Below are 18606 nucleotides of genomic sequence, written 5' to 3' on the forward strand. Positions count from 1 at the left end.
CTAATGGACAAGGTCCTAAAACCGCACCGAGCGTACGCCGCAGCTTATTTGGATGACAAGGGGATCTACAGCCCAGATTCCCACTTACCCCGGATACAGGCAGTGTTAGACGCCCTTAGAAAGGCAGGGCTCACAGGGAACCCTGCCAAGTGTTACGTGGGGTTAGAGGAAACAGAGTATCTGGGATACACCGTGGGAAGAGGGTTAATCAAACCCCAACTTAAGAAGGTGGAGGCAATTAGAGAATGGCTGAAACCAGTAAATAAGAAGCATGTTCGAGCCTTCCTAGGGCTGACCGGTTACTACCGGAAGAACATCCCAAGTTATTCCACAGTGGCCGCCCCACTCACCGACATGACTAGAGCCAGAAGGCCACACATGGTCAAATGGGATGAAAGGGCCACCAAAGCATTTAGGACATTACAGGAGGCTCTCTGCCGTAATCCAGTGCTGGTGGTACCAGACTTTGAGAGTTCGTGGTTCAGATGGATGCCTCAGAGGTCGGCTTGGGAGCAGTGCTATCCCAAGAGGTAGAAGGGGTGAAACACCCCATCCTGTTTTTAAGCAGGAAGCTGGAACCACGGGAGAACGACTACTCAGTCGTTGAGAAAGAGGCGCTGGCAGTAAAGTGGGCTCTAGAAAGCCTGAAATACTACCTGCTTGGGCGCCACTTCACCCTCATCAGTGACCATGGCCCACTCACCTGGATGCATAGGGCTAAAGAGAAGAATGCTTGGGTGATGCGGTGGTTTTTGAGTCTCCAACCGTTTCCCTTTGACTTAAATGACAGAGCAGGGAAGGAAATGGGAAATGTGGATGGTTATCCCACATGCACGCATATTTTGCTGCGGTAGCCCGACCTAGGGGGTCGGATCTAGGGGGGAGATGTGTGGCAAAGAAGGGGGTCGAGTGATAAATGGCAAATATGTGAAAGCAAAACTAATAAACGGGCTCTGCCCTATCACTAAAATGGCCACCCCGGTCAGAACTACAGATCACAAAATGTCCGACTGCCAAAACTACAATTCCCAGAAGCAAGGGGAACCGTCAGAAGGTGGGGCCGACCCACAGATAAAGGGTCAAGACAAACCAGGAAGAGGGAGAGAAAGGGCTGGAAGGATCCTTAACAGCTTCTGCCCCCAAGCCATAAGACTGCTGAACAATTAATCAAATGGCCACCGGACTATTACATTGACCCCCCCCCTCAACTAACCTGTACCCCCGCACAATGACTCGGTACCGGTACCCCCTGTATATAGCCTCGTTATTGTGTTTTTTTAATTTTTATTTTAGTTGGGAAATGTTTTCTTAACTCTTCTTGAACTGCACTGTTGTATAAGGGCTTGTAAGTTAGCATTTCACGGTTTGTATTCGGCGCATGTGACAAATAAAGTTTGATTGGATTTGACAATCCAGGTGTGGAAAGCTCTTAGAAACTGACCCAGAAAGACTCAACAGCTGGAATTGCTGCCAAAGGTGCTTCTACAAAATATTGACTTAAGGGTGTGAATACTTATGTAAATTTGATATTTCTGTATTTCATTTTCAATAAATGTGCACACATTTCTAAAAACATGTTTTCACTTTGTCATTATGGGGTATTTTGTGTAGATCTGTAGCCAGGTCGCAATTGTAAATGAGAACTTGTTCTCAACTTGCCTACCTTAAATAAAGGTGAAATAAAATAAATAAAAAAGATGGGTGAGAGAAACAAATATATTTAATCCATTTTGAATTCAGCCTGTAACTTAACAAAATGTGGAATAAGTCAGAGTATGAATGCTTTCTGAAGGGAGGCTAGCTGAATTAGTTATACCTGTCACCCTTGTATGTCAAGCAAACTTGTGATACACAAAAAGATTACCTGTGATACTCATGTATTGAACTCCAAGGATGTATCCACTTTGTCAGGGGAGACATAAGGCTCAGAGCCCATTAGTCTACGTGATCTGTACACCAATGACATCTATGGTAATTATCTGAATATTTGTGATAGACTGTAAAAACATTAGTGTCAGAGTACATACAATGCTGCTAAAACTTTGGGACTATCCCCTATCATATACAGTATTTGGAGATTTTTCATTTTAAAAAAACTCTCCGCACCAACCACAAACCTCTCCAAAATGTACTGTAAGAGTTCTCCCCCATAGGGATGAGGTTGGTAAAATGCCCCTGGGCCTGGTTGTACAAGGAGAGGGCTAAAACATGGCTTATTTTCCATTTCCTCTGCCCCAGATCTCATTCTGCCCTTGTGAGCCTTTATTCCAACAGCTAGCTAGCTATCTAGACCTCTTTCCTTAGGCCAGCTTTGACTTTCTCCTCCACTAGGGAATGGCTGTGTAACTGTTCCTAAAGGCACAGTAGGGCTGGTTGCAGAGCTGCTTGGGCCTTAAGGAGAGGCTGACACTACACAGAGAAAGTAGATAAGTGGGTTCCTGCTACAAGACATAAAAAGCTTCTTGCTTCTCCTACCATTTCCATAAGTGTAGAGCTTTGTGCCAATGAGTTGAGTAACTTGCTATTATAATAATGGCCTTTACCGTATCTTACAGACACTGGGACACCTTGAAATTATACTGGGGAAAGGGGAATACCTAGTCAGTTGCACAACTGAATGCATTCAACTGAAATGTCTTCTGAATTTAACCCCTCTCAATCAGAGAAGTGCAGGGGGCTGCCTTAATCGACATCATTGGCACCCAAGGAGCAGTTGTTAACTGCCTTGCTCAAGGACAGAACAGCACATTTTTCCACCTTGCCAGTTAGGGGATTCGAACTAGCAACCTTTCGGTTACGGGCCCAATGCTCTTAACGGCTAGGCTACCTGCCACCCATACTCTACTGTACTCGTGTGGATTTAAATTAACCACACTATCATCTTGAATTTAGATTAGTATTGTCTTGGATTTCTTCCACAAAAAAAAACACTTTTTTGATGTGGCATTAAACATACTGAGGTTGTACAGAATGTCTTCTTCTTCAAGCAAAGTCACATTCATTAGGGCACACAGTTGAAAACGAAAAGGTCCAGGTAGGCACTCTATTTCAGTCTGTGTTCTTCTGTTTGGTGCCTGTTGAACCCGAAACAGGTACTCAGTGTGGCAAGTTTGTGAAGACCCTCCACAAAACATTCCCCCAGTCCTAGACAACTTTTATCCCTGGCCTCATACAGTATATCTCATCCCTCCTATCCTGTGTATCACTCGAAGACACAAAGGGCTTTTGTTGTCGTAGGAGACGCAAATCTTTCCCCATGGCTATTAAAAGAGCAGAGAAATAGCCAATATGATTTGCATATTGAAAAGCTCTCACATGACAGTGGTCTGTTTGTGTCTCCCATCCAATTATTTTGTCTAATGAACACAAGGTGTCTATATTAGCAGGAGCTGATGCGCCGGTGAGGTCATGGTGATTCTCTATTGGCTGCTAAAAATGTGGGCACCACACACCCTTTTGTAAATGTTTTTATTGTACATTCTGGTAGCCAGACTGTTTCAATATGTAACAATCGTCCCTTGAAACATACTGCCATAGAAATAATTTCAACAGTGCATATGAATGCACAGATGTGGCGGTGAAGAGTCAGTCTGTTTTGAAACATTGTCTTTTCTCAGCAGTCAGGGTGTTAGTGTGAATGCAGCCATTGTGATGTTACGAGTCAGGATTTGACAGAGTGATGGCTGTTGTGTATGATACGCATTGGTTATTATTGACCTGCATTTTAAGCCTGTATATTTCTTCCTTTCTCTGTATCCTTTTTTATTTTCCCCCCCTCAACCATCTCTGTCTGTATCTCTCCTTCCTTCTTTCTCTTGCTCTCTTTCTTTCTACCCCCCTCTCTGTCCCACCTCCTTTCTCTCTCCCTTCATTCCTCCCCATCTCTGCTTCCCCCCTACTCCCTTCATCACTCTCTCTCAGCGGCCTGTAAGGACCACCGACGGGCTCTGGAGGTGTCCCAACACTCAGAGGAGATGGGGCTGATCCTGGGGGTGTGTGCTGGGGGCCTGGTGGTGCTCATCCTTCTCCTGGGGGCCATCATCATCATAATCAGGAAGGGGTGAGTCACTGGCCCACATTTTTATCCCACTCCTCGGTCCTCACTCAGTTAGCCAAATAGGTAACTTTCCTCAGAGGCACATGATTACCACACAGGGTGGTAAATAAGTTGTTTCCTAACTGACAATTCTCTGGACCACACAAACCATGCTTGTGTATCTGTAGAATGTTGGTGCTATTTTTTAGATTCTACCCTCGAGTCTTCCCTAGAACTCGTATTTGCCTTTCCAAAGGGCCAGGTTGTTTTGGAGAGGGAGAGAGAGAGATGCACTACCGTTCCCTTATGGTGTATCAAAGGGACCACACTGTTCTCATCTGCAGAGCTTATCTTAGTGTGAATTATGTAATTCAATGCAAATACAATTTAATTACACACGCCGGGCAGTGGCGTGACCCATAAATGAGAGGTTAATTGGGAGGGAAAAGGTGTGCTTAAGGTAGATAATTAGCCTAGCCACTAGCTCACAAAGGTCTCACCTTCCCGCAGGTGGTGAAAACGAGAGGGTCGCCCCACACACCTTTTATGGTGGTATATGACCCAGATGTTACACCCTACTCATATACTCCCTTTCACAGGAGTGACTTAACACTGCCCTGAGGGGAGTCTCTGGGTTTTGCCTGCTTTTTAATGGTCCTCTATGATATTTAAATACATTTTTTTTTTGTATCATTCAAATGAATGATACAGTGCCCTCCATAATTATTGGGACAGTGAAGTTTTTGTTCTTCTTTTGGCTGTATACTTGACAAGTTTGGATTTGAAATCAAACAATGGTATTTTCATCCATATTGGGTGAACCGTTTAGAAATTACAGAACTTTTTGTACATAGTCCCAACATTTTAGGGGAGCAAAAGTATTTGGACAAATTCATTTGTATTAAAGTAAATGTGTATTAAAGTAGTAAAAAATAAGTATTTGTGTTCCCAAATTCATAGCATGCAATGACTACATCAAGCTTGTGACTACACATTTGTTGGGTGCATTTGCTGTTTTTTGGTTGTGTTTCAGATGGTTTTGTGCCCAATAGAAATGAATGGTAAACATTTTGTCACTTTTATTGTAAATAAGAGTAGACTGTTTCTAATCACTTCTACATAAATGTGGATGCTACCATGATTACAAATAATCCTAAATGAATGTGAATCATGATGAGTGAGAAAGTTACAGATGCACAAATATCATACACACAAAACATGCTAACCTCTCACCATTACAATAACAGGGGAAGTTAGCATTTTTTGGTGGGTATACAATTTGTGCTTCTGTAACTTTCTGCACTGTAATCTCATAGTCATTGTTTGATTTCAAATCCAAACTTTTGGAGTAGAGCCAAAAGACAAATTATTTACTGTCCCAATAATTTCGGAGAGCACTGTATATACCCCTAATTCTTGAGGGATATATAAATGCCTCATGAGCTTAGTTCCAACCCCATCATAACTCAGTCTGGTCTATGCTTGTTCAGGTGACTACGTCATGAAGCTGGTTGAGAGAATGCCAAGAGTGTGCAAAGCTGTCAACAAGGCAAAGGGTGGCTATTTGAAGAATCCGAAATATAAAATATTTTTGGATTTGTTTAACACTTTTTTTTGGTTACTACATGATTCCATAAAGAAAAACCCTTGAATGAGTAGGTGTTCTAAAACTTTTTACCGGTAGGTGTACATTTACACATATAGCAGGGATGTTGTAGGGAGAACTCAGTTCATATCGTTTCCAGTCTATTAAAGCATCAGTACTGCATCACTCTCTGTCACATTTGCATGGCTATGGAGAGGATATAATTAAAGGTTCCTGTTGGTTCCGGTTAAAAATGCCTTACCAGTGTAACAAACATACTGTGGGCGGCAGGTTAGCAGCTAAAAGCGTTGTGCCAGTAACCGAAAGGTTGCTGGTTCAAATCCCCGAGCCGGCAATGTGGAAAAATCTGTCGTTCTGACCTTTAGCAAGGTAGTTAACCCCCAACAACTGCTCCCCAGGTGCTGATGATGTCGATTAAGGCAGACCCTGCACCTCTCTGATTCAGAGGGGTTGGGTTAAATGCGAAATACATATTTCGTTTACATGCATTGTTGTGCAACTGACTAGGTAACCCCCTTTCCCTATATGTAGCCTATTAAAATACACTATATATACAAAAGTATGTGGACACGCCTTCAAATTAGTGGATTTGGCTATTTCAGCCACACCCGTTGCTGACAGGTCTATAATATTGAGCACATAGCCATACAATCTCCATAAACAAACATTAGCTCAGTGACTTTCATTGGACTCTGGAGCATTGGAAACACGTTCTCTGGAGTGATGAATCACGCTTCACCATCTGGCAGTACAACGGATGAATCTGGGTTTGGCGGATGCCAGGAGAACGCAACCTGCCTGAATGCATAGTGCCAACTGTAAACTTTGGTGGAGGAGGAATAATGGTTTGGGGCTGTTTTTCATGGTTCGGGCTAGGCCCCTTAGTTCTAGTCAGGGACGTCACTAGGCCTATTTTAAAATATTAAAATATTCATTAGACCCCCCCCTAAATAAATAAATATATCAGTCAATATATTTTCTCTGTGATTTCTTTTATCGTCAGCCGTTCCATCGCATCTTAAACTTCTTACTGGGCGTGCACTAGGACCTGGGGGAGGCTGCTGCTGCACGCGCTAGTGACTGTTAGGCCTACTTGTAGCTAACATTTTGGTTAACGTAAGCTACTTCTGTGGCTTGAGACTGCTAGCTAACAGTAAACGAACAGGAAAAGGCTCTGAGAGGACGGATTCATGCAGACAGGCTACGATGTGAATTTGTGGTAAGTTAGAACAGAGAATTCACTACTATAGACTTGTCATAATCAAAGCTTTGTTGACCAATACATTTTTATTTGAGGCTTCCTGTAAGTTACAGTGTAACAGATGTTGCGAGCTAGCTAACGGTTAACATTGTCTTTTAAATTCGACATAAGTTATGTGGCGATGATATCTAATTAACATTGTATTTAATGCAGTTTTGCCATCTGTGCCAGGCTATAAATGAGACAGATGACGTAACCTCGTGCACATGTCTTTTCATACTCAATTGCTTTCATTCAGTAGGCCATTGCAAAACAATTATCAGTAGGAAATAGTGTTGATCACAATGTCATTGTATTATCCTCAATTTCTCAACTGTAGGCTAGCTAACGACTAACGTCAGATGGATATACGGAAATTCTTCGAGAGGCAGTGCCAGCAGCTCTGCCAAAGGCCAATCCGGTGAGAAATGAAGATTTTACCAGTTCAAACAAATTAAAACTTAAACTGATTAATCACCTATTAAGCCTTGAGTTATTGTAAATATGAGTTTAGTAACAATACATTTCAAAACGCAGTAGACAAGAATGAGGGAAAGAAGCTGGAGGCTGACAGGGCTGAGGGAGCATGTCTGATGAAGGTTAGTGATAAAAAAGAGTAGATGTTTAAGCTTTCAGTTAAATTTGTACTGCATATGACAGCATATGTCTTACTTTTGTTAGGCATAAATAAATGATGTTCATGATATCTTAAAGGATCATGTAGAAAGAGAGGCTTCTGTGCAAGGCAGAGATCAACATGCGAGCTGTGTAAGTGAGCGAGAGCAAGCATGCCAAGAGAAAGAGGGACAAGAAACCGATCCAGAGCAAGAGGAACACTGATCAGATCCAGGCAGGGAGGGACAACAAACAGATCCAGAGAGGGAGGGACAGCAAACAGATCCAGAGAGGGAGGGACAGCAAACAGATCCAGAGAGGGAGGGACAGCAAACAGATCCAGAGAGGGAGGGACAACAAACCCATCCAGACAGGGAGGGACAACAAACCCATCCAGACAGGGAGGGACAACAAACCCATCCAGACAGGGAGGGACAACAAACCCATCCAGAGAAAGAAAGTAATCAAGCTGCTGCAGCAACTCCTTCCAGAAATGAGAGTGATTTAGGTGACAAAGACACTGGGCCCAGACAAGTGAAGCTGAATAGCTAACCCCACAAAAGTTTTGGTACACAGAAAAGGGCATTTCAGCACTGCTGGTTTGAGAAATACAATTGGGTAGAGTACTCTGTCAACAAAAGCTTTCTTTTAGATTTTTTGGGGGGCAAAAACATTACATTTCACTCTTGTCAGTAATGGCTGCAAAATTTTGAAAAATGCTTTCTTTAACATCTGCTAGTGATATTGCAGAGAGAAGGGAGTATCTGAGGAGAATTGTTGCGGTCACCTCAATGTTAGGAAGACTCTCTTTCCGTGCCAATGATGAATCTAGTGAAAGCATAAATAGAGGGAACTTTCTTGAATGTATGGAGCTTTTGAAGGAGTTTGACCCTTTCCTGCAAAGGTACCATACTCCATCAAATGCGACGTATCTCTCTCCAGAATCTCAGAATGACATGATCGAATGCTGTGCTCAAGAGATTACGGACACCATTTCAGTTTCTTGGTGAATGTGTATTCGTTTTTCAGTAAATCCCTAGTTAACCACAAGTTCAAACTTAGAATAGCATCAGCAGAACTTGTACAGCTCTCAAACACTCACTGGGCGTGCCAGCTGCGGTCCATAAATGCAATCCTGGACACTTTAACTGCTATTTTTGATTGTCTATCTGCCATTGGGTCCCCCATGGCTGTTGGTCTGAGAGCAAAGCTTCATAAGTTCTCCACCGTGTATTTGCTACTGATGTTTCAGTTCCTTCTTTCTATAACTGAGGGACTACATAAGTTCCTCCAGAAAGAGACTGTAGACCTGGCAGAAGCTTGTTTTGGCAAACAAGCTGTATGTGACACACTGATAGGCAAACGCACAGATGCATTTGCCACAGAACTTTGACAGAACCAAAGCACTCTGTGAAATTGCCAATATTCCAGAGGCAGATGCAGCAAGACTTCCTTGGGTTTACGCACATAATTGTCATGTTCCCAAACAATGAAAACAGAGTTGTTGCTTCCCTGCTTGGACAGGATGGTTTGTGAGCTTGACCAGCGATTCTCGACTGTAGATGCAGGTCTGCTCAAAGGCATACATGCATGTAGCCCCAATAAAAATAAAAAAAAATCCTCGATACATCATGCTGAACTGAGTTTACCAAGCACTACCTGTATTGATGTTAAAACAGAAGAGCTGTTGGTGGCCAGAAACTTTCTTGCCTGGAAAAGAGAGGCTAGATGTCCTCCCAAAGATATGCTTGCTGTGCATAACCTCATGGATGATGATATGGTTCCTTCTCTGAAGGAAATCATTCAGGTTGCCCTCACAATTCTCCTGCTCCTGTGAAAGGTCCTTTAGTGCACTGCGCCGTATGCACTCCTGGTTGCGTAAGACAATGGGTCAGAAAAGGCTTGCAAGTCTTGCAGCCATGTCCATTGAGGGTGAAGTGTTTGGGCCGCTAAGCCACAATAGTGTCATTGACCGCTTTGCCATCTTTTAAAAATAGGAGGTACACTTTGATGCATCCACCCAAAAAATAAGCATCAAATGAGGGAAGCAGGAGGAGCAGTTCCTTAATATAGGTTGTAATATTTGTTTGGGATCTTCCTTTTTTATCAGATTTTATTCCTAATTATTTTGTATTTTAGTTAGCTCATTAGTTGAATTTAGTTTTGCCCCTTTGTGGATGATACTGTTTTTCTAATGGTATAACATGACCTGCATCTCTCTCTCCCGTAATTTAATCCTCCCGTGTATGATAGTTTTGGCCTGCCTCACTAACGACGCCTTTTGCCTATTCCCTACCTGTACTTTAGACTATTGGATTTCCTGTTATCAACCTGATCTCCTAGATGACGTTACTAGCCTTTTCCCTGCCTGTACTGTTGCCTTTTTGGACCCCCTGTGTATGACCTTCTGCCTGACCCTGGACCCAGCTACCTGCCTCCTCCTGTGGTCCTTTACCAATAAACACCTGCTGCGCCCTGCGCTTGAAACCAGCTCTCTGTCTCCCATCGTGTTCATTACACACAAACTATGAGACTGGTATACTTTTAGCCAACCTTGACCAAAAATAACCTTATTTTGATAGATTTTACACCCATTGTTACTTTAAAAATACATGATGAAAATATGTTTTGTGGGCTTTAAAAAAAATCCTGGGGGATCCTGGGAGGCTTAGGCTTAGGCTTAGGCTTATCCATGAATCTCTAGTGACGTTCCAGTGAAGGGGAATCTTAATGTAATGCAGCATACAATGACATTCTAGACGATTCTATGCTTCCAACATTGTGGCAACAGTTTGTGGAAGGCCCTTCTTGTTTCATCATGACAATGCTCCCATGCACAAAGCGAGATCCATACAGAAATGGTTTGTCGAGATCGGTGTGGAAGAACTTGACTGGCCTGCACAGAACCCTGACCTCAAGCTCATCTAACACATTTGGGCTGAATTGAAACACAGACTGCAAGCCAGGCCTAATTGCCCAACATCAGCGCCCGACCTCAATAATGCTCTTGTGGCTGAATGGAAGCAAGTGGAAAGCCTTCCCTGAAGAGTGAAAGCTGTTCGACAAGCAGGTGTCCACATACTTTTGGTCATGTAGTGTATCAAGGCCTATGAAAAATATGTCTCAAGGTATTTTATTTTCAATGAAGTCAAGTCTCAAGTCATATGACTCGAGTCCACACCTATGGCATACACAACCCTGGAGAAGAAAGCAGCTAGTGCTGCTTGCCCCAACACATTATTCCAGATTACTCCACTAAGCCACCATGAAGTTAGCTCTTAGCGGTATGATTGCTACATTTGCTCTGGCAGGAAGCGACATGGTTTACTCGTTAAAGGGGAAAGCAGTGACATTCAATTAGAGGCTGGTCTAGCTGCTTTGGCTGTGGTTTGGTCCTGTCACCATGTGGTAAATGTGTGAGTCACACAGTCCAAGCAGACGTTGCAGAGACCGTTGCCATTTTCACTTTAATGAATCCATCCCTCGGCCGGCGTTTCTTGCATTTTATATCTTCGTTCTCTTGATTTTTTTTCCCTCTGCCCTCCCTCCCGCTCACTCGCCAGAAGGGACTACTACTCTTACTCTTACTATCCGTAAGTGACGCCACCCTCCTACCTTTCCATTGTTTTGCCAATCGGTCATTCACCACTTGTGCTCTCTGGCTGCCAATGAATGGTTTGTGGGCAAATAAAACTGTTGCTCTCTCTATCCCCCTCTCCCCTCCCACTCTCTCTATCTCCCTCTATGTGTTTGTAGGAAGCCAGTGAACATAAATAAGACACCCATAACGTACCGTCAGGAGAAGAGTCACATGGGTTCGATGGAGCGCAGTTTCACTGACCAGAGTACCCTGCAGGAGGATGAGCGCATGGCCCTCTCTGCAGCACGCATGGCACACACCTGCAGCACGCGCAGTAAGACGCACACATACACAGGCATAAACACACACACACACACACACCTGCAGTATGTGCTTTCAAATAAAAACAAGACACCTGTAATCAAACTATGATTAATCCGTGGAAAACCTGAGGTCTAAAATATTCACTCAACATAATCACTTAGGACAAGTTTTTCCCAAAATGTTAATCAAATGCTCCCACAATATTGTGTGTGAACTTCATACCTCCCACAACATCCATTTAGTCTTAGAAAAGCTTCATATACCTCAGAAGCGGCTATACTCCCTGCAGCAGATCCATAGTCTAAAATAATATAACGAGAAAAAGAAAATTGCAAACAGAAGTAAAGTGGAACACCTTCAGGCAAGAAAATGATTTGTAATTCTAGTCGTCTTCCTTCTCGATATCTTGAAATATGAAGGTGCATAACAGAAAAGGAAAGAAATCATCTTGGTTTTCATGTCCTGGGCTCAGTTGCATACAGTGGTTTGTCCTTTAAAAGTTGCAGCATACTAGAGCACAGCTTGCGCGATGCTGCAAAATTCTATGGCAAGTTATTTAAGTGCCAACCACTGGTACCATTAATGCTAGTTTGACCACCAAAGGGTATCTTTGAGAGGCATTTGATAGCCTTCAATAGTGGCTGTACTAGAGAATTTAAAACCTTTTTTGTAAGAACATAGTATATGAGACTGATTTTAAGAAATGTTGCTTAATTAATTTTATGGTGTTTCTATTCCAAGAAAAATGAAAAACCCTCTGAGTTTCCGTTAGGACGGAATGGAAAATATGGCACTGTCCAACAGTGCTGGGCTATTTAGCTAAAGAGTCACTGTGTCGTGCGCGGGAACGCGGGAGACCGGGGTTCAATTCCTCGACAGGGAGGAAGGAGTCGGCTGTCCTTGTAAGAATTTGTTCTTAACTGATTCCATATGTGTTAATTTTTAGTTGTGATGTCTTCATATTGTTCTACAATATAGTAAAAATTAAGAAAAAATCCTGGAATGAGTAGGTGTGTACAAACTTTTGAGGCCATCAAGACATTTTGGCTGGAGAAATTGATGATACTACAATGCAACAAATACATTGATCATCTCGGCAAGGTTTTACCCGTAGTCGTAGAGCAGGGTGGAAGTGCAACTAAAATGTAGTTTAAATAACCATCTGCATTTTGAATGTCTTTCTAGTTATTTTATTAACGAAAGCATAAAGATGTTGATGAAGAAATACTGTACTGCTGTTTTGAGTTACAAATGTAGCACTTCAGAGTACTTAAGCATCGAATACATTGCAGGTAGGGAGATGTTCACACCTAAAGTAGCCGGGCAATAAAGAGTCTATTGTCCTGATAATCGGGCTACAAGTGTTTGAAAACCTGTTTTCAAAATGCCACCAGCTGTCCATCACTACTGTAAATAAAAACACAGCATCTTGTTTACATTCTTTATTGTAACCACAATGTCACAAATAATTTGTATCTACCTTTCCAATTACTTTTAGAGTTTGGGATTCATTTGATTAATATTATGGTGTTTATATTCCAAGAAAAACGAAAAACCCTCTGGGTTTCCGTTAGGATGGAACAGAAAATATGGCGCTGTAGGTACTGTAGGCTACACAGTACTGGGCTATTTAGCTAAAGAATCCCCATCTTGTGCACGGGAACGCTTGAGACCGGCGTTCAATTCCCCAATGGGGAGGAAGGAGTAGGCTGTCCTTGTAAATAAGAATTTGTTCTTAACTGACTTGCCTAGTTAAATAAAGGTTACACTAAGAGCATAACATTTCTACACCATAATTTTAGTCTAAACAATACCCAAACGGAGATTCAGTCAAAATAAAAATGTCATTGATTTATCAAGACCAGTCCCCATGCTTGTCTCAGAGCAGCGCAAAACGGAGATAAAATAGTTGTAGGCTAATGCTTCAAAACCTATTGTTTCTAACGTCAATATGCACTTTAAATAAATAAGACCTACACCACTTTTAACAGAACATTACTCAACACTAGTGAGACTCATGTCACCTACGGTAGGCCTACAGTATATCTAAAAATATGACGTGACTCTCCGCCAATAATTACATATAGAGGATTGGAGGATTCTAAATTAAAACCAAAAGCCACCTCATGGGTATCCCGGTGGCGGTCGGCACGGGTATCTGTAGCAACGGATTTTGCATTGCGATGCGGTGACTTAGACAGCTGCGCCACTGGGGAGGCCCCATCCACAAAGTATCAAAATACAGAGAGGTGTTGGTAAAGGTATATTGTCCTGCTAATAGCCCATAATGGGCCATTATAATACTGTACATGGTGTCCAGGTCAGGATAACCAAAACATTTATTTATTAGACTATCAGAAAGAACGTTGGTACTTATTTATTTTGATCCAAGGCCATGAATGAGTGAGTCACTCAGCTTTATGTAGGTGCCGCATACATGACTGTGCCATCAACTTGATAATATATAACGTTAATTTGGAGGTTATTTAGTTTACAATCGCTCCTTTTTTTCCCTTTTTTTTTATCTGAAAAGGCCAAAATAATATTTGTAAAGGCCAAAACATTTATTTCTGTTTTTTAATACATAAGTATTATTAACTAAGAACCTAACTTAGAAATACATTTGACGATAGAATTCTCCCCCTACCCTCCATCTAGGCAAGTCTATTGTCCAGCTACCTGCTAGAACAGCGGGAACGTTTCCCTAGTCAGCGCCATTATTAGTGCAATGCCCCTTAAAGTGTTGCTTTGTACTACCAAGTGTGGTGGGGTGGGAGTCCACCCCCACTCCCTCCTCCTCCATGGGCTAAGTCTGTCTTCTGTGTGCGGCTCTGCGACCTATGCCGTGCCCCTTGCCCTCATGCCTTGAACCTCGTGCACTTTCAGTGGATACAGCTGGAGAACTGCAAGGCAATCCCATTGTGCGCCACTCAGGGGCTATGACCAATATATATGCTAAAAGCAGGATTAATAATATATATGTGAGAATATCCAAAGGGCTTTTATATAATAATAATAATAATAATAATAATAATAATAATCGCTTTGTTCAAAAAACTATATTTTGGAGATTTAAAATGAGAGAGGAAAAGGGTCGTTCATGAACATGGGGTGAGACGTTACTAATTTGTAAATAAAGCCATTTAATTATTTATTTATATTTCTTCTTCAGGCTAGGGTCTATTTTTCTCCAGTTCCTGTCTGACTGACGTGCCCAAAGTAAACTGCCTGTTACTCAGGCCCAGAAGCCAGAATATGCATATAATTGGTAACATTGGATAGAAAACACTTTTGAAGTTTGTGCAAATTTAAAATAGTGTATGAGACTATAACACAATTGATATGGTAGGAGAAAATCCAAAGAAAAACCAACCAGATGTTTTTTTTTGAGAGCCCATGCTCTTTCAATAGAAAGCTATGGGTCCTATGCAATTCCAATGGCTTCCCCTAGATGTCAACAGTCTTTGTTCAAGGTTTCAGGCTTGTTTCTTCCCAAACGAGGAAGAATTTTGAGTTGCCTGACAAAGAGGACGCGCACTTGATAATTTTGCTTTTCTATTGAACATACTTCTTTGCGTATTAAATATTATAGTTTAATTACATTTTAGGGTACCTGAGGATTAAATAGAAACATATTTTGACTTGTTTTAACAAAGTTTAGCGGTAGCTTTTTGGATTCCTTTCTCTGCACGTTGAACGAGTGGATTACTCAAATCAATGGTGCCAACTAACTGACTTTTTGTGATATAAAGAAGGGTTTTATCTAACAAAACGACCATGCATGTTGTAGCTGGGACCCTTGGGATTGCAAATCAGAAGAACATTTTCAAAAAGTGAATATTTAATCGCTATTTGTGAAATTTACGAAGCCTGTGCTGGTAAAAAATATTTTGATGTGGCGCGCCGTCCTCAAACAATCGCATCGGACAATGCAGTTAGATTAACAATAATTTAAGCATTTAACCGATATAGGACACTTGTATGTACCTAGATGTTTATTATCCATAATTTTTATGATTATTTATTTGAATTGTGCGCCCTCCAATTTCACCGGAAGCTGTCGACAGGTGTCTCGCTGACGGGACGCCTTTCCCAGAGAGGTCTAATTAGAGTGAGAAAAACCTACAGTCATCTCATGGGTCTCCCAGTCGAGGGCAGCACAGGTATTGAACCAGCATCTGTAGCAACACAGCTTGCAACACAGTCTTAGACCATTGCACCACTCAGGCGCTGTACAACGTGACCAGTCGGGAGTGACCTACAGTACTACAGTAAGAGCAAAATAATCCTAATAAAATAATAAAAACCTTAGTGTAACAGTTTTAGTAAGTAATACTGAAGTTGTGAACAATTATCAGTTTCTATTTAGGTTTATGTCGCCCATTCATTGTCAATTGGACACATTAGGACCCAAAAGCATAATCAGTGCTCTAACTCCCCCTTGCGCTGGTCTGGAGCAATGAAGTGGTGACACAGGGTACCGTACTAAACCACAAATGACCTCTAAGTACCGCAGTAAAATCGCAACATTTTTTGTGGAGCAACCACTGTAAAACACCTTAAGTTAATTTCCCCCCCTATCTTCTCCCTTAAAGTTTCCTTAACTTTAAACTTTAAATAAGTGAAAAAGTTAAGGGTGCCCATGAGGTCCCTTAACTGCTTCATTCAGTATCAATGTAAATAGCATTTGTGGAGGTGAATGTTGCCTTCATCTGCTCTGGTTACAAAAGGGAAACGTCAACCAGCTACTGTAGTTAGCTAAATATTGGAAGGTACACAATCCATGGCTACAAAGCTAACTGGCTAGTTATCTTTAGCTGGGTGATTCTGCAACTTAGGGCACTTTGTCCATGCAAGCTTTCAGAAGTGAAACTTACAGAAACACAATTTTACCACTATTATACTTGTCTTTGATTTGTTTAGAAATAATATCTGATAATGGCTGCGATCGTAGTATTCAGGAATGTATATATTTTTGTCATTTTTCTCAGACAGCCATAGACAAATGTCATTTCCATCATGGCAATTTTAGTTGAATTAAATATAATAAAATTAATTTACACATTTGTACATTCATTTGTATTGAATAATATTTTAAGTCATTATTAAACTTTTTCTAATATTAATAATTAAACACAATGTATAAACTGAAAAAAATGTATTTATCATGAAAAATGAGATATTTCCACCCAATCTTTTTGAGAGATTATGATAACAACCATATGATTTCCCTATCTAAAACAATTCAATCAATGTAAATTATACATAATATACTAATTTACCCCAAAAATATGGGTGTGGTGGAAATTACATCAATGTAAAAAAAAAAAAAAAAAAAAACGTATGAAAACAATATCTTATTACAAACAGTTTGAACAACAACCATTGTTAAACTTTTAATTAATTTAAGACAAAGTAAGTTTCCAAAAGTAGCCGATGGGCAGAGCTCAAGGAAGTAGGCCAGTGTTTTTGCGATATGGGCCCAGATTGCATGGGGGTCATTCGCATAGAAGAGCTCAATGAGCAAAGAGAAACTGTATAATTTGGGATATGTCCAACACGGGTGTGGAGTTTCACCTGCTTGTGAGAATCACCAAAGTGAACGCCTGTATTTCACTCGTGTAATTATACAGGCAGTTCTTTGCAATGTCAATATGCACGATGATCTCCTCTTTCTGGAGGTTCTCTTTTAATTCTCTCAGTTTGGAGTATTGATGTTAAATGTTGTACACGTATTTCCCCCAACTTCTCTTTCAATCCTTTGGAGAAGTCCTCCAGTAGAATCTGTAGTGTTCCACACACCTTTTCTTTTACTGTCAAATGTACAGTGAACTTCTCCATGTTTCCCTCTTGGTTTTTCCTTCTCTCTCTTCAGCTTTGTTTTTCAACTCAAACCACCATGTCTGCTCACCAGCAGATGTAAGCTATTTTGCTTGGCAAAGGGAGCACTCTGTACATGCACTTTTTCGTCAGGTTCTCACAGCACAAAGACTCAGTAAGGTTCTCAATGTTGCTGCAGCTGAACCCTTTGTGACGCTGTAGATTTACTGCCATGAGCTGGAGGTTTGCATGGGTTTTGCAGAGGCATGTGTCCCTATCCTGGACTGTTGGCTTGACAACCCAAAAAGGATGCCTTCTGCAGAATTAATTGGACATTTTCATCTCTGAATATTCCCTCTTAAAATTCTGATATAGGTTCTAAATTGTGCCATTCAAGAAGCACTACGGATTTTCTTCTTGTTCCTCATTAGTGTGTCCTTTTTCTCTGTTGCTCTACTGTTGTCATCACGTTCATAGAATCTAGTGATTTTCTCTTCTGTGGCTTTGTAATTATGTTACACTTTTTTCCCTGGAGTATTGAAGATTTGTTGGCCTGTTTTCATTTGCCCTTTGACCAGGCATTTTGAAACAATAAAATCCTTCGGAGTTCCCTTCAATTCCTGTTTTGTCTTTGGGGAATCTTGTCTCTCCATTTACTTCATCAGTTGATCATACATTATTTTGTATTTCTCAGCTTTCCATAAAGTTTATAAAGTTTGACATTTGTCATGCAAAGATCTGTTTTTGAGTGACCTCTTCCAAACCTTTTCCTTCCAGCAAGTATTCAACTTCTCAATCCTGTTGCAGATGATGAGGAAGGGGTATCAGGGCATGCATCAGGGGTAGGTAAGTTAGAGGTAGGTAAGTTAGGGGCAGGTAAGTTAGGGGCAGGTATGTTGACCTCATGCTCTGGCTGCAAGTCATCTGGTGACTAAGGTGGTGTGTTGCCTGATAGGTAGGTCTCCATTGCAACTGTTCTCTTTGAAATCTGTCTTCTATTCCGTTGGTTGCATTTCCATTTCCTTCCCTTGCTTCTTTGTTTTCGCTTTGTAAACTCAGAGATAGATTTCACTTCTCCCTTTTCTTTTTCTTCCTGTATCTCTCCCTGTCTATTTGCAGATGTTCCTGGTATCGAATAGGATATTTATTTTTTATTTTGTTTCGATGCTGTTTTATGTGGCATCTTTTAAAAGCAGAGAACAATACTACTTAAGTTTTTTCAACTTGTGCACACCTTGGAGCATTTTCTAGATTCAATTAATTTAAAGCATGATGAAATAAACCTAAAGTAAAAAAAAAAGTACAAAGTAATAACATAATAGATTTTTGTCATTTCCACCACTGTTAAGTTTGTGATGGAAATGACTGTCATGGAAATGACACTT

At 41.2% G+C, this 18606-nt stretch overlaps 1 protein-coding gene across 7 annotated transcripts in view; it reads left to right on the forward strand.

Moving 5' to 3' along the window:
• ptprub (protein tyrosine phosphatase receptor type Ub) overlaps nt 1-18606 on the forward strand; it is a 411243-nt gene that overhangs the window by 308521 nt on the left and 84116 nt on the right. For 4 of the 7 annotated variants that reach the window (XM_014169409.3, XM_082963807.1, XM_014169427.3 and 1 more), the window contains 3 exons: nt 3922-4060; nt 11061-11090; nt 11254-11411. In XM_014169409.3, coding sequence (XP_014024884.1) covers nt 3922-4060; nt 11061-11090; nt 11254-11411 — 327 coding nt within the window. Of the gene's footprint in view, nt 1-3921; nt 4061-6690; nt 6862-7222; nt 7304-11060; nt 11091-11253; nt 11412-18606 lie in introns of those variants that run through there. The other 3 variants (XM_014169418.3, XM_014169437.3, XM_082963821.1) reach the window with 2 other exon arrangements.

This window comes from Salmo salar, chromosome 02 (genome assembly GCF_965601325.2).
Source record: "Salmo salar chromosome 02, fSalSal1, whole genome shotgun sequence".
Taxonomy (NCBI): Eukaryota; Metazoa; Chordata; class Actinopteri; order Salmoniformes; family Salmonidae; genus Salmo; species Salmo salar.